General features: G+C 36.6%; 1 protein-coding gene across 8 annotated transcripts in view; it reads right to left on the bottom strand.

Annotated features, from left to right (window-relative positions):
- Positions 1–23,739, bottom strand: part of Atg17 (autophagy-related 17) — a 46,678-nt gene that overhangs the window by 2,215 nt on the left and 20,724 nt on the right. For all 8 annotated transcript variants that reach the window (XM_073981058.1, XM_073981004.1, XM_073981013.1 and 5 more), the window contains exons 3-5: positions 1,008–4,728; positions 655–943; positions 488–587 (exon numbers count right to left, since the gene is read on the bottom strand). In XM_073981058.1, the coding sequence (XP_073837159.1) occupies positions 488–587; positions 655–943; positions 1,008–4,231 (3,613 nt within the window). In that variant the 5' untranslated portion in view covers positions 4,232–4,728. The remainder of the gene's footprint in view (positions 1–487; positions 588–654; positions 944–1,007; positions 4,729–23,739) is intronic.

Below are 23,739 nucleotides of genomic sequence, written 5' to 3' on the forward strand. Positions count from 1 at the left end.
TTCAGCGGTCTTCTTTACATAGAAGACCCCTCTGCGGTTTTTTATAAATGGAAGACCCCTTCAGCGGGGCTTCACTAGGCCGTCTATACATAGAAGACCCCTCCAGTGAGGCTTCTATACATAGAAGATATCTTCAGCGGGCTTCTATCCAAAGAAGACCCCTTCAGCGTTTTTTTTTTTTGTTATAAATGGAAGACCCTTCAGGGGCTCCTATACACAAAATACCCCTACAGCGGGCCTTCTATACTGGAAATCCCCTTCAGCGTTGCTTCTATACATGGAAAAACCCTTCAGCTGCGTTTTATACACAGAAGACCCTTCTGCCAGGCTTCTTTACATAGAAGACCCCTTCAGAGGAGCTTCAATACATAGAGTGCTTTTTTTATAAAAGAGAGTTTCTTGAGATAGGGAGTGGTATGAAACTCCTTTTTAAGCGTTCTTACATATATAAAACCTGCTAAAACGGCTAGTTTAATTTATTACTTACATTCTAAACGTTCACGTCTGGATGACTGTCGGGAAATCAATGGTACCAATTTAATACGATAAAATTTAGAGCCTCTATTAACACGATAACGATTTTCATCCTGCAAAACAAGAACAACATGCCAATTTAATTACCGCAAACGACAAGAATTTTTTCAAGCAGCTTACCTTTCGAGCCTGACAATATTCCTTTTCCACCACCCGACCTATGGCATAATAAGGCATTGGTATACTAGTATCATCGCCGTTGTTGGGTAAACGTAAATTCAATGCACCTAAACTGTCACCATGAACAAAATATAGACTTGGAGAATCTTGGACGACCATAAATTGACCATGACGCATGCTCCAGACAACAAAGACCAAATCACCTTTTGCACAAGATTCCAAGACAATGATTTTCTGACTAGAACCACTGGATTTTGAGCGTGGCAAGGTAGTTTGTTCATAAGTGGATCTATGGGAAAAGAGAAATATGTTAGAATAGTTTGAAATATAAAATGCCGTATCTATGGACCTACCCCTTAAGAGCTGCCACCGAGGTTTCCATTTCTAAACGTTTCGATTTCTCTTGATTTAGTTCCTCCTCCAGGCGACACTTATCTCGATGCAAATAATCGATTTTCTCTTTTAGCCAACTGTTACCTTCTTCGTTGGTTAACGCATCCAGGCGTGTTTTCAATTGGAAATTTTCCTTTGTCAACATTAGATCCTTTTCACGCAATTGTTCCAATTGTCGTTCTTTATCTTCGATCATTTGTTTGAGGATGCTAACATTGGCCATCACAGATTCTGAGTTAAGAGGGAATATTTTCGATTGCCATATGGAACGTTCCATTTCAATGGCTGCCGTTATGGCTTTTTCTTTTTCGGCTTCCAACTCTTGGCGCAACTGTTTCATTTGTTGCTCATGTTGAGACTTGTCGATAAGATTTTCCAGACTACGTTCACTGCTGCTCGATATTGCGGGTGGTACTTCCAAACTTAAATCTGAAGGTGAACGTTCCATGGAAGTCATTAGTTTGAAACGTTGCCTTAATGATTCCAATTCAGTTTTATGGGCATGTATGAGTTTTTCACATGCCTCTGATACGGCCTGTTCCCTTTCCGTGTCTACGGATTTAAGTTTTTCTTTTAACTCCTCCAATTGGGCTTCTAGCGTGGCACATTTTATTTGCATTGTGACCATTTCATTGTTACGTTCCCGTTCCTCTTGTAGCTCCTGTTCACGTTTCTTTAGCTCTTCTCGCAGCAGTAGTATGTCCCTTTCTCTTTGTTCTTCTTGGGTGCGAGCATCCTGCTCTCGAGCTTCACATTGCATGCGTATCACATTCCATTTATCGTTGAGATTTTGTAATTCAGACTGTAAGTCTTCCTTTTGTGTGGTGGCTTCCTCGCGGAAAGTTTGCAGATTGCTGCGGGCCAATTGTATGCAATCCAAAGCCAATTTGGACATGGCTCCCAGCATGGCTCGCATTCGTGTCACTTCAGCTTTGAGGGAATCAGCTGTTTCCTCGGTTAGGGTTTCGGCACTTTGCATGATAACATTTTCAGTAGCTGTACTCTTTGTAAGGCCATGTTGCAGCAGGAATGGATTGTCTGTCATTGATGTTGCAACCGATTGCTGTACCGCTACCACTTGCTCGAATTCAGTTTCGGTATCCGTTTCTGATTCTTCTCCACCTGCGGCGCCACCACCACCATCTTTACGCAATTCATTTACTCTAGGATTCACCAAGACCTTCCCACTTGTCTGCATGGCTTTACATGATGAGTTGGAGTCGTGCACCTCCTCCATCTCGGCCTCCAGTTGTTTTAAACATTCCTGCATTTCGGCCTTTTCTCTCTTTTTGAGCAATTCTTCAAAACGCTCTCGCTGATGCATACCCGAACGAGAAACAAAAAAATATATCACAGGTTCCATATCGGGCAATTGTATCTGCGAGGCCATTTCGGGTAAATGTGTTGTCAGCACATCTATATCGGATTTGGTGATGTTGGGTAGACGGGCATCAAACACCAAGGGATATTCATTGGCAAAAGCCGGTGGCATATCTGTCATACCGGGAAAGAGAATATTGAGGAAATGGCCCTCAAAGTTGACATTGAATTGATGACGTCTTTTCATTTCCTCGCTGTGTATGCCATCGAAATCTTCGGCCAGCTTAGAGGCCCACAGACGAAACTCGGAGGAGAATATTTTGCGACGCATTACCTCCGTAACGGCGGCCACATACATATTTGGGGCCTGATGTATCTGGTCAATGATGTGAATGTGCCGTTCCGCCCTACGCAGGCAGCGCAAATAGAACAGTAAGCGATTGTCAAATTCGCTCATGGCATTTTCAATGAATACAATACGTTTCAGACGGGCATAGAGGTTTGAGCCCAACTCCTCCTTGGCCTTGGCAATACATCTACGATGATCGCGTATCTTCTGATGATTTTGCAACATAACCAATAGCTGGGATTGATGCGAGGCACATAGATCGGGTAGTATAGAGGCATCTCGGAGGTTAATGGCTCTGTTTTGATTCTGCTGGAAGGCTGTGGACAGTTCACGCTGATCCTTGACCATACCTTTTATTTTGTATTTAAATTCTTCCAGTTTGCACAGCCGATCGCCCAGGCCCTTGATTTCCTTGACTTCATTCTGTTCGGCAAGCTTGATGATGTTTTGAACTTCGATTTTCAGTTTCTCATAGATCTCCTCGTTAAATGTGTTCAAGCCTTGGGCACATTCTTCGGCCATTGTCCTTAGGGCATTACGGTTCTCTTTAGAAGTGATCCATTGCAGGAGATTTAATCTACGAGCCGTGGATGAGGTTGATGTTTGTGAGGTTTGAGAGATGCGTTCTTCATTGGAATCTGTGCCCATTTTCTGTTTCTTGTTGGGTGATGTGGAGGTGGATGATGTTGATTTGTCATCTGGATTATCGCTGCCACCACCCACAGCGCCCTCAACACCATCATCAGATTTCTTTTGTGGCTCCGCGGAGGTTTCATCTGAAGCATAGGCATTAGCACCAGCACCCACCATTAATACCGATTCTTGGTTATTTGTGGAACGTGAAAAAACATCATCATTTTCCAGATACTCATCAAATCCATGGAAATCTGCCTCCGCCAACGGCATTAGGCCCGGCAAAATAGGAATACGCGATAACTTTGTTAAATCATCGGCAAAATTTCTCAAAAGCTCCAGGTATGATGATCTCTTTTCTAAATGCTTATCAAAAGCATCACAGAAGTTGCGAAAACGTTGACGAAATTCTTCGGTTAAATCTTCCAGATTGGCTACCACAGCCGACCAGCCCTGCTGTTGCAAATGTTGATCGTGCACCAAACGTTCACACAGACGTTCCTCATCACGCGCCAAATCATGCATACGCGATGCAATTTGGGCTCTCTTCACCACAGTATCATAGACAGCCGGCAGTTCGAGACTACGTTCAACTTGCTCACGCAAATCCAAATCAGCTTCCACAGGAGGCAGAACAGGTGGCAGGCGTACATCGCCTGTTAAAAACATATAAATAGGATTTGTATCGGTGCCGGCTGAATAATATGAGACCTGTGTGGAATGTGTTAACATGTCACCACCACTCACGAGCAGGACAATATTTGCTGCCGGTATGCCATGCAGGCGTTCTATGGTGTCTTTGAGATTTTCAACAGATGACAGTGCAACTGTCATATCAAAATTTAACATGCGACCCACGTCAACGTGAAAAACGTACAACATTTTGTTGCTCTATTGTGGTTACCAAGGGGGAGGGGGTGCGACGGAGACGGCCACGACGAGGGATATTATGAATTTTTGTAATTGTTAAAATTAAAACAATAAAATTGTGCTTAAGTTAAAAAATCCAGCGTTTTCTTTTCTAAGGCTTTATGACGATGCGGAGGAATAAAAGACGAAGAAGAAGAATGACTCTTTTTAAAAGAGCCACCCCCTATCTCTCGTTTGTTTGGAGTTTTTGTGGTAGGGTTTATTTTGGCAGTGTTGCTTGCTCTCTTCTCTTCCTTTGAATAAATTTTAAATGTGTTTTTAGAAAACAAAAAATCCTCTTAATGTTGGCTTTGAAGTGCCACTTGTCCAAATTGGCGTCCCATTTAGTGTTTTTTGCTTGCCAGCTTCTTCTTCTTCAGCTTAGCCTTGTGGATTTCTTAAATGAAAATAATAGTCAAGCTAAGAGATTAGGATGTGAGGCAGAGGTTCCTGCAGCAAGTGTTTAACGTCTGAAAGAAGAAGAGAAGAAAACGGAAATAGGTTAGTATTAAAACAATTGGTTTGTATTAAAAAAATTAAAAATCTTTGCTGGTGTTGGAAATGAATTCAAAAGTTTAATGTTTCGAAACAAATGTAAAAGTTTTGTGCTTTGGAGTACGGTGAAAAGAAAAGATGTCCGCAGGTTGTGGATAGTTGAATGTTCAGTAGATATATTGAGGAAGTGCAAATTTAATTCAAAATTTCAGACAATTCATGATAAGTTTAAACATTGTACCACTATGTGGGGAGGATATTATAAGTTGGTTTTGTCTCAAAAATGTGTAACACATCGAAATAATGGTCGTAGACCAACCCTTATATGAGGGGCCCTAAAAAATACCTTCTGGCCTAGGCAACACACAGTTTCGCCAGGCGTCATTTGACATTTTTTTGGAAAGTTTGACAGTTTTTATCCTAAGCGTAATCAGGACAGCTTGACATACGCTTTCACAGTATCTACTGGCGACGAAAATCGTTGACCACGCCTTTTTTCTTAATGTGCTGGAATCAGACGAAGTCACTGGATCCCCAGTCAGGGCTGTACGGCGCAGGGCCCATCAATTCCACGTTTTGTCCGGTCAAACAGGCGCTGGTTTGAATCGATGTGCGAGAACTCGTATTGTCATGATGCAGAACGATTCGTCTTCTCTTGTTCGTTTTTCGAATTCCTCAGGAGACTTCAGGCAAACAAATTGTAGTGTAACACTAAGAATTAACCGTCCTACATTTTCCAAGTCGCCACACGGTCAGTTTTGCCTAAGAAACAGGCGACCATTTGCTTCGAAGGGGTTCTTTCATGAACAGCTTTCGATTGGTTTGGCTCGCTTACGAAGACCCAAACGGTCGATTACTGTCTTGTTTCTGGCTCCTAAGCATAGATCCAAGATTCGTCGTCTGTGACGATTTTATAAACGTCATTTGACGTTTTTATTCACAATTTATTAGCACCAATCTAAAAGAGCTGTTATTTGAGCGATTGACCAATTTTGCTGGATCTAGTGAGAAAAATCCATTTTTGCGGCCAGGTGTTCATGCAATATCAAATATTAGTTGGTGGAAGAAATGCTCAAGGATGCCTCTATCTCACGGTATATAACATGGCGATCCTGCATTATCCGTACACGAACGGCTTAAATGTTTTCTGGCACAACGGCCGATTTTGGGCGTCCCTTACGACCTCCGTTTTTTGCGAGTGTCGGCCACGATTGAATTCATTAAACCAGTTTTTTATAGTGCCATAGGATGTCCCTTTATTGATATACAAAGATTTAATTTGATCGATGTACTCTTGCCGTAATTATCCACGTCGAAAGTTGTAAAAAATTATCTGACGAAAATGTTTACAAGTAAATTCCATTTTTTGCAAAGTGATTTTTTCAAGTCACTGTAAACAACCCAAACACATGATCGTGTGTCAAACTGTCCTGAGTACGCTTAGACTAAAAATTGGCGAACTTTCAAAAAAAAAAAAAAAAAAAAAATGTCAAATGACGCCTGGCGACAGTGCGTCTTGCCTAGGCCAGACGTTTTTTAGTGCCCCTCGTATATACCAAAAAGAGTCGGTTTGCCTGTGTGTCCGTATGTCTGCCCATCTAAACCATGTAATCACTTTGACGGTCGCTTAATATTCAGGGGTCAGAATTGGTAAAAAACTTATGTGGGAAAAAGTATCCCCGAATATCCTTGTTTCTAATAGGGGTATTCCAAAAACAAAGCCTGTCAATGCAAGAAGAAAATATCCCCTTTAGAATGATGCAAAGTAGGTTGGCGTAGGTGGTCAAACAACGAAGATATTGCAATATTCGCTAATCCAACCCATTTTTTGCCTTCACACCTAAACAAGGGACTTGAAAAAGTATCGCCATGGAACCTAGTCGTTTGAAAACGCATTATAGGTATGTCCATATGTGTGTTCGTATTGATAAACAAACCTGTTGAAATTGTACCTTTTGTTTCTTGTTGTTGTTACTCTAAGTCTAGCCTATTATCGCATTTTTTAGACTGTCTGAAAAAAATACCGAACAAAATGAAAACAAAATTTGTTTGCATTCTATTATGGGAACAATAAAACTAAAAACTACTAATAAATACAGTGGAGTCTCGATTTTTCAGAATAAAACAATAACAATTTTATAAATCTGATATACATAATTCACCACCATTTTGGTAAAATACTTTGTAACATCTTCATCCTTTCGAACAATTTGCATTCAATAGCCCTTCTAACCTTGCTAGACCATTCTTGTATAACAATTTACCCTTACCTTTTACAGGGTTAACCTTCTTTATGAGGATTTATTTGAAATATAAGCAATGGAATTGACATTTGAAACCTAGTGGGTTTGTTAAATCCTGTTATATATAAATATACTATTACGTTTGTTTCCAATCACATACATCTTTAAACAGAAACTACTCAAAACATCTACCTTGGACCATAGTAAAAAGGGGGCACATACTGTAAATTAAAAAAATAATAAAAATAACAGCAACAACGAATTACTGATAACACTCACCACACCGACTTACAATATGAAAGTTAAGGAACAATAGAAGAATAAAACCAAAACAATCTACAAATATTATAACGTCATTTCTGGTTCGAAGGTAAACAAATTAAAAAACGTAGTGTTTATAAATATTAAATAGCCAGACAAATGAGCATTGTTGTTAGTTTTAGGAACTATACTATACGAACGTGTTTCTGTGCTTTCCACACATTTGCTCTAAGAAATGAACAAAAAAAAAAAAAAAAAAAACAACCAAACAATGAAAATAAAATTACTGAAAAGTTATCAGAACAAAGAGTGAGAGAGTGCTCGAACCACAAACGCATGTGTTTGACACAGAACAGTGATGACAATGTAGAGTGTGGAAAATTTAATGTTTTACGTTGAAATTTTTAAATGAAAGGAAGTAGAAAAGGCAAAGGGGCAATTATGTACTTGTCCATCTTGTACCTAATACCCCGGTTACACTTGACTGGATTAACCCAGTGGGTTTGGGTTTCAAATGTCATTTCCATAGCGGAAACGTCAAATAAATCCTCATGAAGTGGGTTAACCCGGCAAAAAACTCTAATGTAACCAAACTATAACAGAAGATCTTGGGTATAACATTGCTAAGACGATTTTCATAGTTTCTCCACAGTAATGCAGGCGTAATTTCTAAGTTTCTCCAGCCTGTAAAGAGTTGTATTATATTGGGGTTAAAGAATTTCGCCCAGTAAAACTAAGAAAAACTGAAATATTTACTTTAAATTATTTCATTTCGTTTGTTTTGTTATTGTTGAAACCTGTAAGCATTTGGAAGTGAGTTACTCACCCCATCTACAAAAAGCAATCGCAATCGACTCTCATTTTCTGTATAAGAACGACACTTTAGAATTTTACAATAACAAACATATTGCAATCCTGTTTTGATCGTCCTGAATAACTACTTAGTGTCAGCGAAAAAGATGGAAATGCGATTATTGGGTGTTTACACAAACAATCCTTACGGCGTACGACTATCGCGTGGGCAGACACTTTCTTTCGCCTAAGCAGACACGTTCGATTGTTTAAATTCATTTAAGACGTGTACAACTTTGATCTAATATAAGACATTATTCTGTCTGATGTTTAAATGACACGGTGGTGCAGTGGTAAGCATGTTCGCTTTGTAGTCTAATGTCTCGGGTTTGATTCCCAGGCCAGACAACATAACATTTTTAAAATGACAAAATTAATGTAGACGACAATTTCAACTAAGAATAGGTCTTCTAAAACAAATGTACGATGGAAAACATAATTATAATAATAAACAAATTAAAAGAATAATAACAAACAGTACAAAAATATTTTTTCGTCATTACCAATTTTATCGCTAAAATAACGTTTTAAGGGACACGATATATTTTATTTATTTCATTTCATAATACAAGGCCTAAAAGACCATATATACATATTACTTAGTCCTCAAAAAAACCTGAGTTATAAAACTAAACATATTTATTCCATAAAAATTACCAAACTCCTATTTATTTATCATTCCCTATCTTTCGGCTCCCCAGCCATAAATATAAGCATATAGTATTTAATGTCCATGTTAACTATAATTCGCAAGTTAATGATCAAAGAATTCGACGCAAAACAAAAAAGCATAAGATGATATTAATTAGATGCAAAATGCTGAAGAAGTTTCAATCGAAAAACATTATTTGTGTGGGAAAAAATTCGAAGTTCATGAGGCAATGCATTCCAACATCGCGAAATCCGAATCAGAAATGATCTTGTGTAGGAATTTTTGTAGATTCTAGGAATAACCAATTGTGGGTTCCTAGATGAATGCGAAAATCTAAAACATCTCATCAAAGTTGTTGGTTTTCTGTTCTTTACTATATTATAAAAAGAAAGGAGATTTCGAGATCGGGTAAAGTCATTAAAGGAACAACCAATGAATCTTTTTACATATCCAGAAATGTGATCCCTTCTTCGAACATTATATACAAAACGGACCATCGAATTTACAATTCTCCGCAAAGGGACAAGATTCACCCCAGTTGTTCCAGACACAACTTCGAAACCATACAAAATTGTAGGCATAAGCAGAGCATGAGCCAATTTCGCTTTTATAGGAAAAGGGATATACAAATTGGCAGCATGAATCCTTCGCAGCGTAGACCAGACCTTTCCAGATATAAAGTCAATTTGATATTTAAAAGACGGGTCGTTATCAATATCGACTCCCAAACATCTGTGGTGAGTAACAAATTCAACATTTTCATTCAGCAAATTAATATTGATAGCAGGATACCTATTATTAAACACTCCAAACATTATAGCCTTCGTCTTAGAAGTATTAATAGAAAGAAAATTTAATGATGCCCAAGAAGAAAATCGACTAAGGCATACATTAATATGTCGTTTAAGCAGGGTAGGAGTATCACTGTGACCATTAAAGAGTAAAAAAATGTCATCAGCAAACTGAAAGGTTTTGCAGAATTCTGTACCAGTATAATTCACCAAATCATTCACATATAGTATGAATAAGAGTGGGCCTAACACAGAGCCTTGAGGTATGCCGCTATAAAGGTGAACTGTATCGGATTCACAGCCATTCAAGGAGACAAACTGCGACCTTCCAGTAAGATATGAATAAATTAGTTTGCAAGCAGTAGCCGAAAATCTGAAAATATTTTTTAGTTTCATAATCATATGAACATGATTAATAGAGTTAAATGCCTTCGATAGATCGAGAGAAACGAGTACAGATACTTTACCCTCATTAATGTTCTGGCGAATGCAATCAGTAGTTTCTATGAGCAAGTGAGTGGTATTGTGCCCGCGCCGAAACGCAAATTGGGTATCAGATATCATTCTCGATGCATAGTCCAAAATTTGGTCCTTCATAATAATTTCCACAATTTTGGATATTGCTGGGAGGATCGATATTGGTCGAAGATCATCCGGGCATCTAGAAGTCATAAGAACATAATTTACAAAATGGAGTAAAATATCGGAAACGTGCTGATAAATCATCTTTATAAATTTTATTGGTAGCTTGTCAACGCCTACTGACTTGGATTTCACTTTATTCAATGACTCAAATATTACGGAACCAGTAACCAACTGAAAAGAAAAAGAAGAGTTACAGTCAATGAACTGGCTGAAATCAATTTCCTCTTCAGACCCTGAATCACTACCAACAAATGCATTGTTTATATCGTTTACATCCATATAGAAATCATCGGTGTCATTCCTGACACAACCAGAGTTTTCCAGTAACTTCCAGATACCAGCTGTATTCAACCTCCCAAAAAGAGTAGAATAATGATTCCTTTTTGCTCTACGAATAACCGTCCTAGCCCTGTTTCGGTATCTGCAATACGTTGACCAATTTCTAGAACAACGATCTGTCTGAAATGCAGAGAAAGCTAGATCTCTTAGCGATCTTGCAAATTCAATATCTCTGGCATTAAACCAATCATCTACCTGTCGTTTAATTGGTTTTCTTACAATTGGTACACATGAGTATAGATTCTCAAATAACAGGGAAATATGGGAATATTTTATATTTACATCAGACTCACCTAATAAAACGTTAAAGTCAAAATCATGCAAAAACGAGAAAAAACGCTCCCAGTTTAATTCGTTAAAATTCCGGTATTCTATAAAGTCCGAGGGGCGATTAAAGTCGAAGCAAAAAGACAAAAATATGAGGGCATGGTCAGAGACTGACGGACATTGAACCTGATGACTTTAGTTTACAGATGATACATCGCTAACCAATGCCAAATCTATCAGTGAAGTCGATCTTCTGCTCAAATCGAAGTGTGTCGGTTGTGAGTTACGAATGATGGATATGTTATACCTAGCACAAAGGGAACGAAAAGTAGTAGCCTTGGACTCATCAAACAAATTAACATTAAAATCTCCCAACATAATAATGTTAGGGTATATCGACTTTCACAAGTAGTATCTTGGCCGTGGTTCATTTCTTCCCGCACGGTTAGTCTTCATCGATAAGAATGCGAGGCGAGTGTTTCTATCGCATGGTAGTGACTACATCGGGCAATGTGCGATAGAAAATGCTTACTGGGAAGATTCAATCATATGATTGTATTAAGTCTGGATTATTCCCCCTTTGGCTTAATTTCATTATTACTCTCTATTATAGAGAGTAATGTTTACAAAACGCACTGTCAGCCTTGAAAAAATATTCTGATGACTACCAATATCATGATTTCATCCCGGCGAAGTGGATTTTCAATTGGCTTCTCAGCTTTTTAAAATTATGATTTTTTAGTAAATTTAAAATTGTTTTCTACAAAGACAAGATTATTAGGTTCTTAAAAAGCCCACGAAGATCGGTTCATTCGTTTACGAGCTATCGTTGGCACCGCAAAGAACTACATTTTACTACTTTAGCTAGGCTCCAGAATATTGTTGCCAGAAAAGTGTTCCAAAAATAGCAAACGTTGTACCCAAACTAATGACAGTGAAAAAATGTCTTTCTCTTTTTTTTTTATTTGACAAGTTACTTCACAAGTTTAGCTGATTTAACATCGTTATTGCTGGCATCCAATTTGCAGATATATTTCAGCGAGAATTTTTGCAGACATTGGTAATTTAAACATTCCCGTACTTTTGGAACAAATTTTAATTAATATCAATATTTGACGAATCCTTCTTTCGCAAGTATTACTTTACTTGCCACACGAATAAAAATCGTTAGAACTTGGTTTTAATTTTAAGATATAACGTTGCAGCCGAAGTTTTTTGTTGGAACAATTCACCGATGCATCTACCTTTATTTTCGCATAATGTCATCAACAATAAAAAATGTCAACCTAGCTTTTGACAGAATAGGGGCCATAATAAGAAAAAAATGTAAACAGCTGTTAGCTATGGACTACCTGTAATTATTCTACCATAGTTATAACCAAAAAATAAGTCTGTCTGCTTACTTTTTCAGCAAGAACTTTCTCAGAGAGTAAGGATTTTTTATTCTCTTTTGCAAGAAAATTGTAAAAAGTAAACAGACACCTTCCCAGCAAGCAGTCAGCTGACTTGCCAAAACAGAACAATTTGTCCGCCAATGAAGGAGTTGTATTTTATTAAAAATAAAAAAGAATATGACCAAAAATAGATTTTTTCCACTTTGCAACTTTGTTCTACAAAGAAATAATACAATTAGACTTGCTATTTCCGCAATAAAATTGTTTTTAATTTTCACAAAAATAAATCAACGAATAATTAAAAACAGGTGACTGATTGTTTTCAGGAAGAAGAAGAGTTACAAGTTCTTGCCAGCAAGAATTTGCAAAGTCTCAGTAAAAGAAATGTGTCTCTCGAAATGTATCGCTCTCTTTTGCTGACTTTTTGTGTTAACAGACACTTCCAGCAACAATTGCTACAAATTTTAGGGTAACCAGACAGACATAATACCACGCCATCACGCACCGAAAGCAATTTCTAAAGGCTTTGTGATAATTTTTTCTTTATTAAATTTTCTTTTAAATTGTTTCTTTATTAAATTTATTTATTTATCTAAAACAAATATCGCAATTTGGCCAAATTAATGCAAAAGACTTACACTAAGTTTACATTTACGAAATCCACTCGATTTCAAGTGTAAATTCCATTGCTTAAACGTCGTATGAAATCCAATGGATTTCGGTGAGTTTCCATTTGACGTATACGCAAAGGAATTGACAGTTGAAATGGAGTGAATTTCGTAAATGTAAACGTACTATTAGGTAGATTGGTCCGATATTGAAGATTATATTCAATTCCAATATCAAATAGCTTATTTGATATAAATAACTGCAATGGAAAACCAATCGGTGTGGGAACTTTTTTTAAAGGTATGGACAAATTGACAACGCATTTCTTAATATTTTTTATGGTATTTACGGCTATGTGGTGGTATTTATGATGTTTGCAAAAAATGTTTAACCCTAATGTACATACGTGTGAATGAGTTGATTAGTATTAAAGATCATGTCTTGTAGAACAAAAAATAATAAATTCAAAGTATGAGCAAACAAGAAGATTTTATTCCAACCTAATACATACATACATAGATTTTTATGAGTGTTTGGCCATGTTTATATTATAGCCTTTTGCAGGGTTAACCTTCTCTCTGAGGATTTATTTGAAATATAAGCAATGGAATTGACATTTAAAACCCAGTGGGTTTATTAAATCCGGTTATATATAAGCGTACTATTTGGATAGCTTGCAATGTATACCACAGTCTAACCTCAGATTATTCTCAGCAATTATTCCGAGAGCAATGTTTTCAAATTGTGTATCGCTGCTACTATCATGATTTTATACCTGCTATTTTAAGTATAAAGAAAATCGCAGAAATCTTTCAGTAAGCGTTTCAGTGTCTGTCGTATGTGTTAGCATTACTTAAAAAAGGCCATATGAACGTTTTCAGACGATAAGGTTTGACTGCTCAAAAACGTGGTTTCCGTTTTGACTCTCATTCGTAATTTTCACATCTAGTGTTGCGTTTTTGAAGTCATTTTATACAAGCGTACTTTTTGAACAAAAAAAGTACGGTTTTGCATAAATGTACCAAAAAGGTTTATGTGTGTATTATATTTGAAAATTAAAAAAGTAATTCTTGTGAATCCCATAAAATTGGGTAAAATGTATGCGTTGTTAAAATTATTGCCTCATGCGCGCATGACATGTAAAAATAAAAAATAATGTAATAATTCTTACCACCTGAAGGTAAGATAATATCTGTGTTACCAGCGTAAATTTTTCAAGAAAGATTTTTATGAAATAGGGAAATACCTTTGTTATTAACAGGTACATAGAAGTCATGTTTTGAAGAACACCTTTATTTGTAAAAAATATGATGAAACAGGTAGATAATATCTTACATGCTAGTGTTGTATATATGGTACTTTATGTACGTTTTCGTTCACTTACTTCCACATTTTGTTTCAACACTGACACAATTTACGAATGAGAACCAAAACGGACAACGCATTTTTGAGCAGGCAAACCTTATCGTGTGAAAACGTTCTATGACAAGTAGCCTCGCTGGATTTTCAACAATAACTAGAGAAGAAGAGAGGAGACATGAATGAATATTTTTTAGCAACTCATTTTGCAACAAAACCAGCAACAATAACAACAACAATACATATGTACGTTACAAGATCCTTTGTTCTACTTATTTCAATTTCAACATATTTGCAAATTCCATGGCATAAAACTTTGTGCTAGAGAGTGAGCAGAGAAAGAAAAAAAGTTAAATTATCAGTCACAAAAAAATACATGTGACGAATTTCACAATATTGAATAAGAATATTTGAAGTAGTATTTTTGTCCGTAATTATTAAAGTTGGCGCAATACATTGATTGGCATGAGTAATGCAGATCAATCACAATGCCTGTTGGTAAGAGGGTAAGGTAGTCAGTCTCACTAGACGAAATTAAGACTTTTTTGATTAAAACAAGATTCATGATGATTTTGGAATAGAAAAGAACAAGTTAGAAATATTTGGGCGTGCTTATTTTTACCCTTTTATGAGTAGATAATCTGCTTTTATTAAAACATCTATGATATAAATCGAGCTATTATCAAAGATTTTAATGAGCTCTGGTTTTAAATCTTCTTCTTCTTTATTTGCTAATTCGATTTTCGAATGTAAGCGACCATACAATACAATACATATCGAGGTACATTTCATTTACTTATTTATATACATATTAAATTTGATATTATTTAGTACTATATATTTATAAATTATTAACAATTATCTCAAAAGTGTCTCTATTTCTTGCCGCATTTAGAAGGTTTGCCGAATTATTATATTTTGTCCATTCTTCTATGTTCTTTAGCCAGGTCATCTCTTTTCGGCCTCTGGTACGCCGACCTTCAACTGTTGCTTTCAGGATTTTTTGTAATAATCTATATTTTACATTTCTCATGATGTGTCCCAGATATGAGGTTTTTCGTTTTTTGATTGTAGCTATGAGTTCTCTTCTTTGATTCATTCTTGTCAATACTTCGGCATTTGTCACGTGCGCAGTCCATGGTATTTTTAAAACTCTGCGGTAGACCCACATTTCGAAGGCTTCCAATCGTCGTATATCAGCAGCTTTAATAGTCCACGTCTCCACGGCATACAGTAAAACTGACCAGATGTAGCATTTTATAAACCTTGCTTTTGTTTCGATGTTTATATCATGATTGACAAGGATTTTCTTATATTTAAAAAATGCATCTCTTGCCATCTCTATCCGACATCGTATTTGCTTCGAGCAATCCCATTGGTCATTAATAAGTACACCAAGGTATTTGAAGGTATGTACTCTCTCGACATATGCATTATTTATTTTTAATTTAGCTTCATTATGTTGATTTTTCTTACTAACAATCATTAGCTTTGTTTTGTTAGTATTAATTTTTAGTCCATATGATTCGCTACATAAGGTGAGTTGGGTTACTAATTTTTGGAGTCCTGATATACTATCAGCGATTATAGTAGTATCATCTGCATATCTAATGTTGTTTATAAAGGTGCCGTTTATTTGTATTCCTTCCCGGATATTTGTAGTGGATTCTTGGAAATTTCTCTCTGAGTATATATTAAATAGGAGTGGAGATAAAATACATCCTTGTCTGACTCCTCTCGATATTGATATCTCATCTGTCAGACTTCCATTGACATTTATCTGTGCAGTTTGCTGCCAGTATAAGTTTCTAATGCACCGGATTTCTTTATCATCAATTCCGATAGACACAAGTATTTCCATTAACTTATCGTGTTGCACTGTGTCAAACGCTTTCTCATAATCTATGAAGCACAAGAAAATGTCCTTGTGAACATCTCGGCATTTTTGTATTAGGACCTGGACACAAAGTAGAGCTTCTCTCGTCCCCATCCCTTCCTTAAAGCCAAATTGATTTGATCCCATAGCTTGTTCGCATTTTTGATATATTCTTTTGTGAATAATTCGTAGAAATATTTGTAGGGAGTGGCTCATTAAACTGATTAGGCGGTAGTCGCTACACTGTTTGGCGTGACTTTTTTTAGGAATCGCTATAAACGTTGATTTTAGCCAGTCTTGTGGGTAAAAGCCTGTATTGTATATGTGGTTCATCAAACTTGTCAAGAGATCAATGTTATTTTCGTCAATCATTTTTAGCAATTCAGCGGGAATTTCGTCTGGTCCCGTTGCTTTCCTATTTTTCAGTGATGTTATAGCACTTTCAACCTCCATCTTCGTAATACTTGATCCAGTCAACGGTTCTGGTGTTTGGTCATTAAAACATGTTCTGTTATTATCAGTAAATAGATGTTGGATATACTTCTTCCAAATTTCTTTCTTCTCTGATTCTTCAAACACTGCTTCATTTTTGTTGTTGTAAAGAATTGGCGAAATTGTTCTGCGATATATTCCTGCTGTCTCTTTCAGTTTTTTGTGCAAATTAAAATCGTCGTGCAAGCTTTGCAATTTTTCTATTTCCTGGCATTGGTTATTTAAATGTTTATTTTTTGCAGCTCGAATCTGTATTTGAATTTCTCGGTTCAATTCCCAATACTTTTCATAGTTCGAGTTTTTATATTGCCGTCTTTCGTTTAATAGTTCCTGAATTTCAGTTGTCATCCATTCTTTTGTTTTTGGTCTTACGAAATTTCCCAGCGTATTTTTTCCGATGTTATGTATAGTATTTTTGATTTTATCCCATATATTTTCCACATTTTCCCTATGGATGTCACTTAGTTCCGAATTAATAAGAGTTTTTACATGTACTTTAGTGGCTGGATCGTCAAGTTTGCCAAGGTCAAGTTTTCGATGTTGTTTTTTCTTCAGCGGAGCCCTAATTTTGATGTATATATTGGCCATAAGGAGATTGTGGTCAGATGGTACGTCTGCTCCTGGATATGTAGATACTTTCGATACTGAAGTGGAGTAACGTTTGTTAACCAGAATGAAATCGATTTGGTTTCTTATTATGTTTCCAAAGCTATCCTGGGGGGATTTCCAGGTGTAGAGTCTTCTAGCTGGCAGACAGAATAATGACTAATTAAACAATGATTGTGAACATGTTGTACACAAACATTTTTTGGATGACTCTGAGTCATACTTGATGTTATATGCCGTTAATGTGTCGATTCATCTCATCATTTAGCTCCAAAATTTTTGTTGGATTATCGACTTATAGTACGGTTACACTATAGTTTTTTGCCGGGTTAACCCACTTCGAGAGGCTTTATTTGACGTTTGCGCTATGGAATTGACATTTGAAATCCAAATCCACTGGGTTAATCTGGTTAAGTATAACAGGGGTATTACGGCTTTTCTTAAAAAAAACAAATCTTTTAAAATCAAATCTCATGACCTGGATGGACAATTACCATAGATATCACATGGCCACGTCCTGTTGAAACCATATATCATGTACAATCATATCGGTCATTTACTCAAAGTGTCACATCTCAAAAAATCAAGTTTCGAGAAAAATGCGTTTTTAGTTGCCGATTGAAATTAAATATCTTCTTGCTAAATTTCTGTGCAAAATCAAACATGATTTGAGGTGTTTTATTAGTGCGTCATAAACTTAAACAACTTTTTTGTTAATTTAGGTATGCCTGAATAAATAAGTAGAAGTCGAAGAAAAAATAGAAATTACTAACTCAACAAACGCATATTTCGAGCTATACCGCTCTATGAGTAAATGAGCGATATCATCCAATTTCGGTAACAAAAAGTTCGTTATCATAACACGCTAGCGAACAATATTCAATGTAATATTTTAAAATTAGTCGAGAAATAGAACATCAGTCTTCAGATGGGAAAATAGAGAATTGTTACCCCGACCCACGCAGGATCTGCTGGACGAACTGGGAAGCATAGACTTGATAATCTTTGGGTGCGATACAAATTCTCACCCCTCCCACTGGGGAGTAGTGTGCCAGTAAGAACTATAACATCTTGGCTTGAATTGAAAGGTTAGTAACCCATGAATGAACTCCATCATCTCCTCTTTTTTTCTCCCAATGTCGTCGGTTTCGACAAAGTATTTTGTCGCCGTTATAATCGTTTGTTATTTGAATTCATTTGCTTTTTATTTAAATCATATCATGTCTGTCTATCTGTATATTGTTATCCAAACCAACAAGTGATTTTTGTTTGGAAACAATTAAATGTCACTCAATAGTAAGAGGAAATCTCAAACGCATGCACATACATATATATTTACATAACCAGTTTTTCTCATCTATTGTGGTGACCTTTTCCCCCAACCCACCTCCAAGAAAACAAACACCCAAAACAAGTTTGAGCCAGCGTAATGCATTATCATCTGTTAAAGTGAAAGTTCAAATGCAATGGTTACTAAAATTTTCAGAGTTTATTTTCAAAGAAGAAAATATTAAAGTGAATTTTTATATAACAAGTAAAAAAGTATCAGTCGGCTTTGCCGACAGAGATATACCCTCAGCCTGTGTATATTGAAACAATTTTTTCGCAAAGTACGTATGTATTTAGGGGGTTTTAAAAAATTTGGGCGTTTGAACCGACAAAAATGCTGATTAGGATTAAAGATCAAAAGTTTTGCGGAGGAGATACTAAAACGAATGGATCGACATTGACCGTTATGGAAGTGGATCTCCAGCCACAACATATGGTGCCATAGGCGGTTTTTACACTCCTCGGGCTGTTTGATCAAAAAGTATGGACTTGCCCCTAAAAAAACTTTTACCATCGTAATTGAGGCATCGAATGCAAGTCGCTTCAGCAAAAATCAAAGTGATTCGATATCAGGTCTTAAAGTGAATTTATCCGACATTTTGTGTGGGAGGTACCGGATGGAGTGGACAAATATAGTCCATATTTGAACCTGATCTATATTCGGCCACTCCCTTCAAGAGTTACCGTACGAACAATTTTTCCGAAAATTTTTTAACTTTTGTGGAGGTACCTGAAGGAGTGGACCGATATGGCTTATGTTCAAACTTAAACTATGTTTGGACAAAATATGGAGCAACTGGAGTTTAGCCGCTCATCCCATTTTTTTTTTTTTTAATTTACAGTTTTTTTTTAATTGGCCGGCCTTCGGCCGGCGATTTAAGACTTTCTCCTATGGACAGGAGCAAATCTAGGCTTTTTACAAGGGAATTTTTGGAACTTCAAATGCCCATATCTCGGGAAGTATATACTTCCCAAAAAAATTATGTGTACATTCGTGATCAGGGAAGTGAAATCTACTTGTAAAAAAAATTTCATCAAAATCGGAGCTGAGCGGCTAAACTCCAGTTAAGCCCAAAATATTACTAAGGCCAAATTTTGGACCGAATCGGCAGATCCGTTCGAGAGTTATACCACCTCACTCGGTGTCATAGGGTTTTTTGCAACTTTCAGGCCATTTTCTCAGGAAGTATGGACTTGCCCCTGATGAAACTTGTACCGTCGTATTGAGGGCAGTGAATACAAGTTGCTAAAACTAAAAAATCAAAGCGATTCGAGAACTGAACTGAACTTTTCCGAAATTTTGTGTGGGAGGTACCCGAAGGAGTGGATCGATTGAGTCCATATTGAAACCTTATCTAAGTCTGGTACACATTTCACGATGGGTAAAGTATGGACCAAATCGGTCACTCCCTTCAAACTTTTGTGGGGGGAGGTACCGGAAGGAGTGGCCCGATATAGCCCATCTTCGAACTTAAACTAAGTTTGGGTAAAATATTAGGAAAGCCAAAATTTGAACCGAATCGGTTTATCCGTTCGAGAGTTATCGTGCGCTCCTGCCAGCCAGACAGACGGACGGACATTGGAGTCGATTCCAAATTGTCTGCATCGGACTTCGTCCAAACATACTTGGGGTCTAAAACCAGGATAGTTGAGTTCATGTATTGATTGTCAAAAATCCAAAACTTGCCTGTGTGACGTAGGCGTCCCGATAACTGCAAAAACAGTTGTAAAATTATGAATGCAAATCATCGATTTCTTTTTGTTTTCCGTTCACATGTATTATTATTGTTCATGTTCTTTTGTTTTCAATTATTATCCTCACTTTTTTATAAAAATGTCATCCCAGCAAACCAAATGTCGGATATCCGACATGTCTGAACAATTTCTAAACGATTTTTCGGAGCGGAATTAGTTCAGATTTTGTACCGATTTCGGAACGAATGTCGGAAAGAAATTTCCTTTCCGAAACTGCCAAGGTTTTTCTTCAGATTTCGTTACGAAATCGGATCGAAATCGATACGATGTAGCTCCGACATTTCGTTCCGAAATTATGTCAACCACTTCATACAACTTTCGTTAAGATATCGTTACGATTTCGGATCCGACATCGGACGTATTGTCCGAATTTTGTTCCGATTTCGTTAAGATGTCGGTTCGATTGGTTTGGTGGGATGTTACCCCTATTGTCTGTGAAAAAATGATGGGCACCCAGCAAACCAAAATCGGAAGAAACATCAGAGTTCGGACCGATTTCGGTCCGAAAGTCGGATGAAACGTCCGAGTTCGGATCCGAATTCGGTCCGAACTCTGTCCGAAAGTCATATGGCGTGGTTGACGTGTTTTCTGACCGAAATTCGGATGAAAATCGGATGTTTTAGCCGACTTTCGGACCGAATTCGGTCCGAACTCTGATGAACTGTCGTATAAATTTCTGATTTATTTACCGACTATCGGACAGATATCGGTCCGAATTCGGAAGTAAAATTTTATGAAATTTGAAAGTGTTTGTCGACTTTCGGACCGAATTTGGTCCGAAGTCTGATGAACTATCGTATGAACTTCTGATTTATTTACCAATATTCGACAGAATTTGTTTCTATTATTAACAGATGTTAAAAATATACAGTTAATTCATGAAATATCCAAATCCTATAAAAGTTTATCTATTATAAACATATTAAAGGTTTTAATATCATCTTATGCTGTGTTAAACTTGGTGGAAAAACAAACTGTGGAGAACAACAAATGCGTCAACACGATCTGTGAAATATGCAAACAAATTTGATACACATATGTAAAAGTGTTCAGAAACTTAAATTTGGTCATATACAAATATAAAACATATGACTTTCCACGGAATAGTGTTGAAGTTTGACGAAGAAAATTTTTACTTTCATTACCTTAATAAAAATAAAGAAATATGTATGCAACCGATCACTATGAATAACATTTAAACACTATTATGCATCAACACGCATAACAAAAATAAACCAAATTTGTTCTCCGATACAGAAATTAAAACCCGAGCACTCAATTTTTCGTTCGAACTGCATCAACAATTACACTTTCTTTTTTCTCTGCTTATTTACACTTAATTTTGCCAAAGCAGCACAAGAGAAAATAGAAAAATTCCCTTAAGGGAGGGAGAGAGAGGACGGGAAAAGTTCGTCAGACTAGTCGGACAGAGTTCGGACCGAAATCGGTCAGACGCGTCGGAAAAAACTTCCGACTTTGAGCAGACGCGTCGGACGTCCGACATTGTGTTTGCTGGGGCAGCTGGGAGACAAACGGCAAATGTGTGTATGTGTTAGTAATGCTTAGTTTACATTTACCAAATCCACTTGATTTCAACTGTCAATTCCTTTGTGTATATGTCAAATGGAAACTCATCTGAAATCCATTCGATTTCATTGACGTTTAAGCAATGGAATTGGCAGTTGAAATCGAGTGGATTTCGTAAATGTAAACGCCTAGTAAGGTGTAACAGTAAGACCAGCTGATTTCACCAAATCTGCCAAATTCGATGTTATTGTGAATTAATCGTTCGAAAAAGAAATAAACAAGAAGAATTTTAACAGCTTGAAGGACTTTCAATCAAAATAGTTTTGTTGTTGTCCTTACTAGTTCACCTTATTAAATGCATCATGATGGGACCTTAATTATAAATATGGCCCAATAAACGATAGGTATTCACAATACGAAATAATAATGTGTCGTAAAACGGCCAGCTGATTGACTTCAATCTGTCAAATTCATTCTTATTGTGTATTAATTGTATGAATCCGTAAACAGTATGACAGCTTGGAGGATTTTCTTGATGTTGTTGTCTAGTTGTTTATTCTCTACGTGACATTTTTAATTGACGTTAATTTTAACTGTCAAAATAATCTATTGTGATTTAAAATTGTAAATCTCATTTGCTTGAGAACATTATTTTTCGAGGCAGGGCGCTGGGCCACCTGAAAATTACCCTGCATACGTCCCAGCTCAATTGTGATTAATAGTTAAGTTAGTACAACGTTAACATAAGATAATAGTAAATAATTACTATTACGCATGATCTACAATTGTTAATTAAGGGAGATAGAGAAAGCATGCAATTTTTTATTAAAAGTAGGTCAATGTATTGATGTTTTGTTTTAATTTGATTCATTGTTGTTGTTATTGCAAATAGTAAATGTGCGAAAGGTTAACAGACTTCTTTGTTGTTTTAACAAATTACAGCTTCAAGTGAAATTGCTTGTTCGCTTTAAACAAGAAGAAGAAGAAGAACAACAACAACAGAAATGGGTTCAGTTAAAAGTAGCACAGATAATTTATAAAAAGGCAAGAGCATGCACATACATACAGGCATAAGTATTATTATTAGCAATGCAGCAGATTAAAGCTCTGCACAGGTCACTTCATTCCTCATTCGAACTTTATAGCGTAAAACGTCGGGTAAATCTGGCAACCCTAATATGGGTAACGAGTAATAATTTGTCGCTTGCAGAAAAATTGTAAAAAAAATTAATTAAAACATACAGTTTTGGTAGTAAATTATACAACTTTAATTTATTGGACTTGTTGCGTGGCTATCCTGTTGGAGTTTTGCAGCTGCAGATTGTTGTAGCAATTATTTGTTGACTCAACTTGTACCTGTCGTTTGTCTGCGGGTGGCCTGAATTGTTTTTATACTCTGGTGTTTGTGGATGCCTGGAATTTGATGAAGATATTGAAATACATTATCTTACAGTTTGAAAGTTGCTGCAGTGTATAATAAAGGCGTTGTGTTGTTAACTCCTGGATCTGAGTTACTGTTTCCATTGCCTATTTTTATTGTCTTTTTTTGGCGAAGTCCCAGCTGTTTCAATTGGTGTCTGTTTTATTGCAGAGCTGTATATTTACAATTGTTGGTAATGGCGCCAATGAAGAAAGTTTATAAATGCCCGAAGTGTACGCGTACTGTGACTGGGAATAGCGTTGGATGCACTTCCTGTGACGATTTTTATCACAGTGCATGTTTGAAAATCACTAAAGACCAGATAATGTTTTTATATAAAAATAAAAACTTTTCATACAAATGCGACAAGTGCATGAATGCGAGAAATTCGTCGATTGCTTCAATTAATGAGCCTCTTGTTGTTGAGGAAAGGGGTAATGGATTGTCGGTTGTTGATGGAGTTAAGTCAGCGGTTTTACCTGATTTGGAAGCCGAACTAAAGCAATGCTGTGCACAATTCAACACCACGTTGGAAAAGCAGCAAGAAGAGTATAAAATACAAATTCAAA

Source organism: Musca autumnalis, unplaced genomic scaffold, assembly GCF_047663935.1.
Source record: "Musca autumnalis isolate F117 unplaced genomic scaffold, ASM4766393v1 scaffold_1, whole genome shotgun sequence".
NCBI lineage: Eukaryota > Metazoa > Arthropoda > Insecta > Diptera > Muscidae > Musca > Musca autumnalis.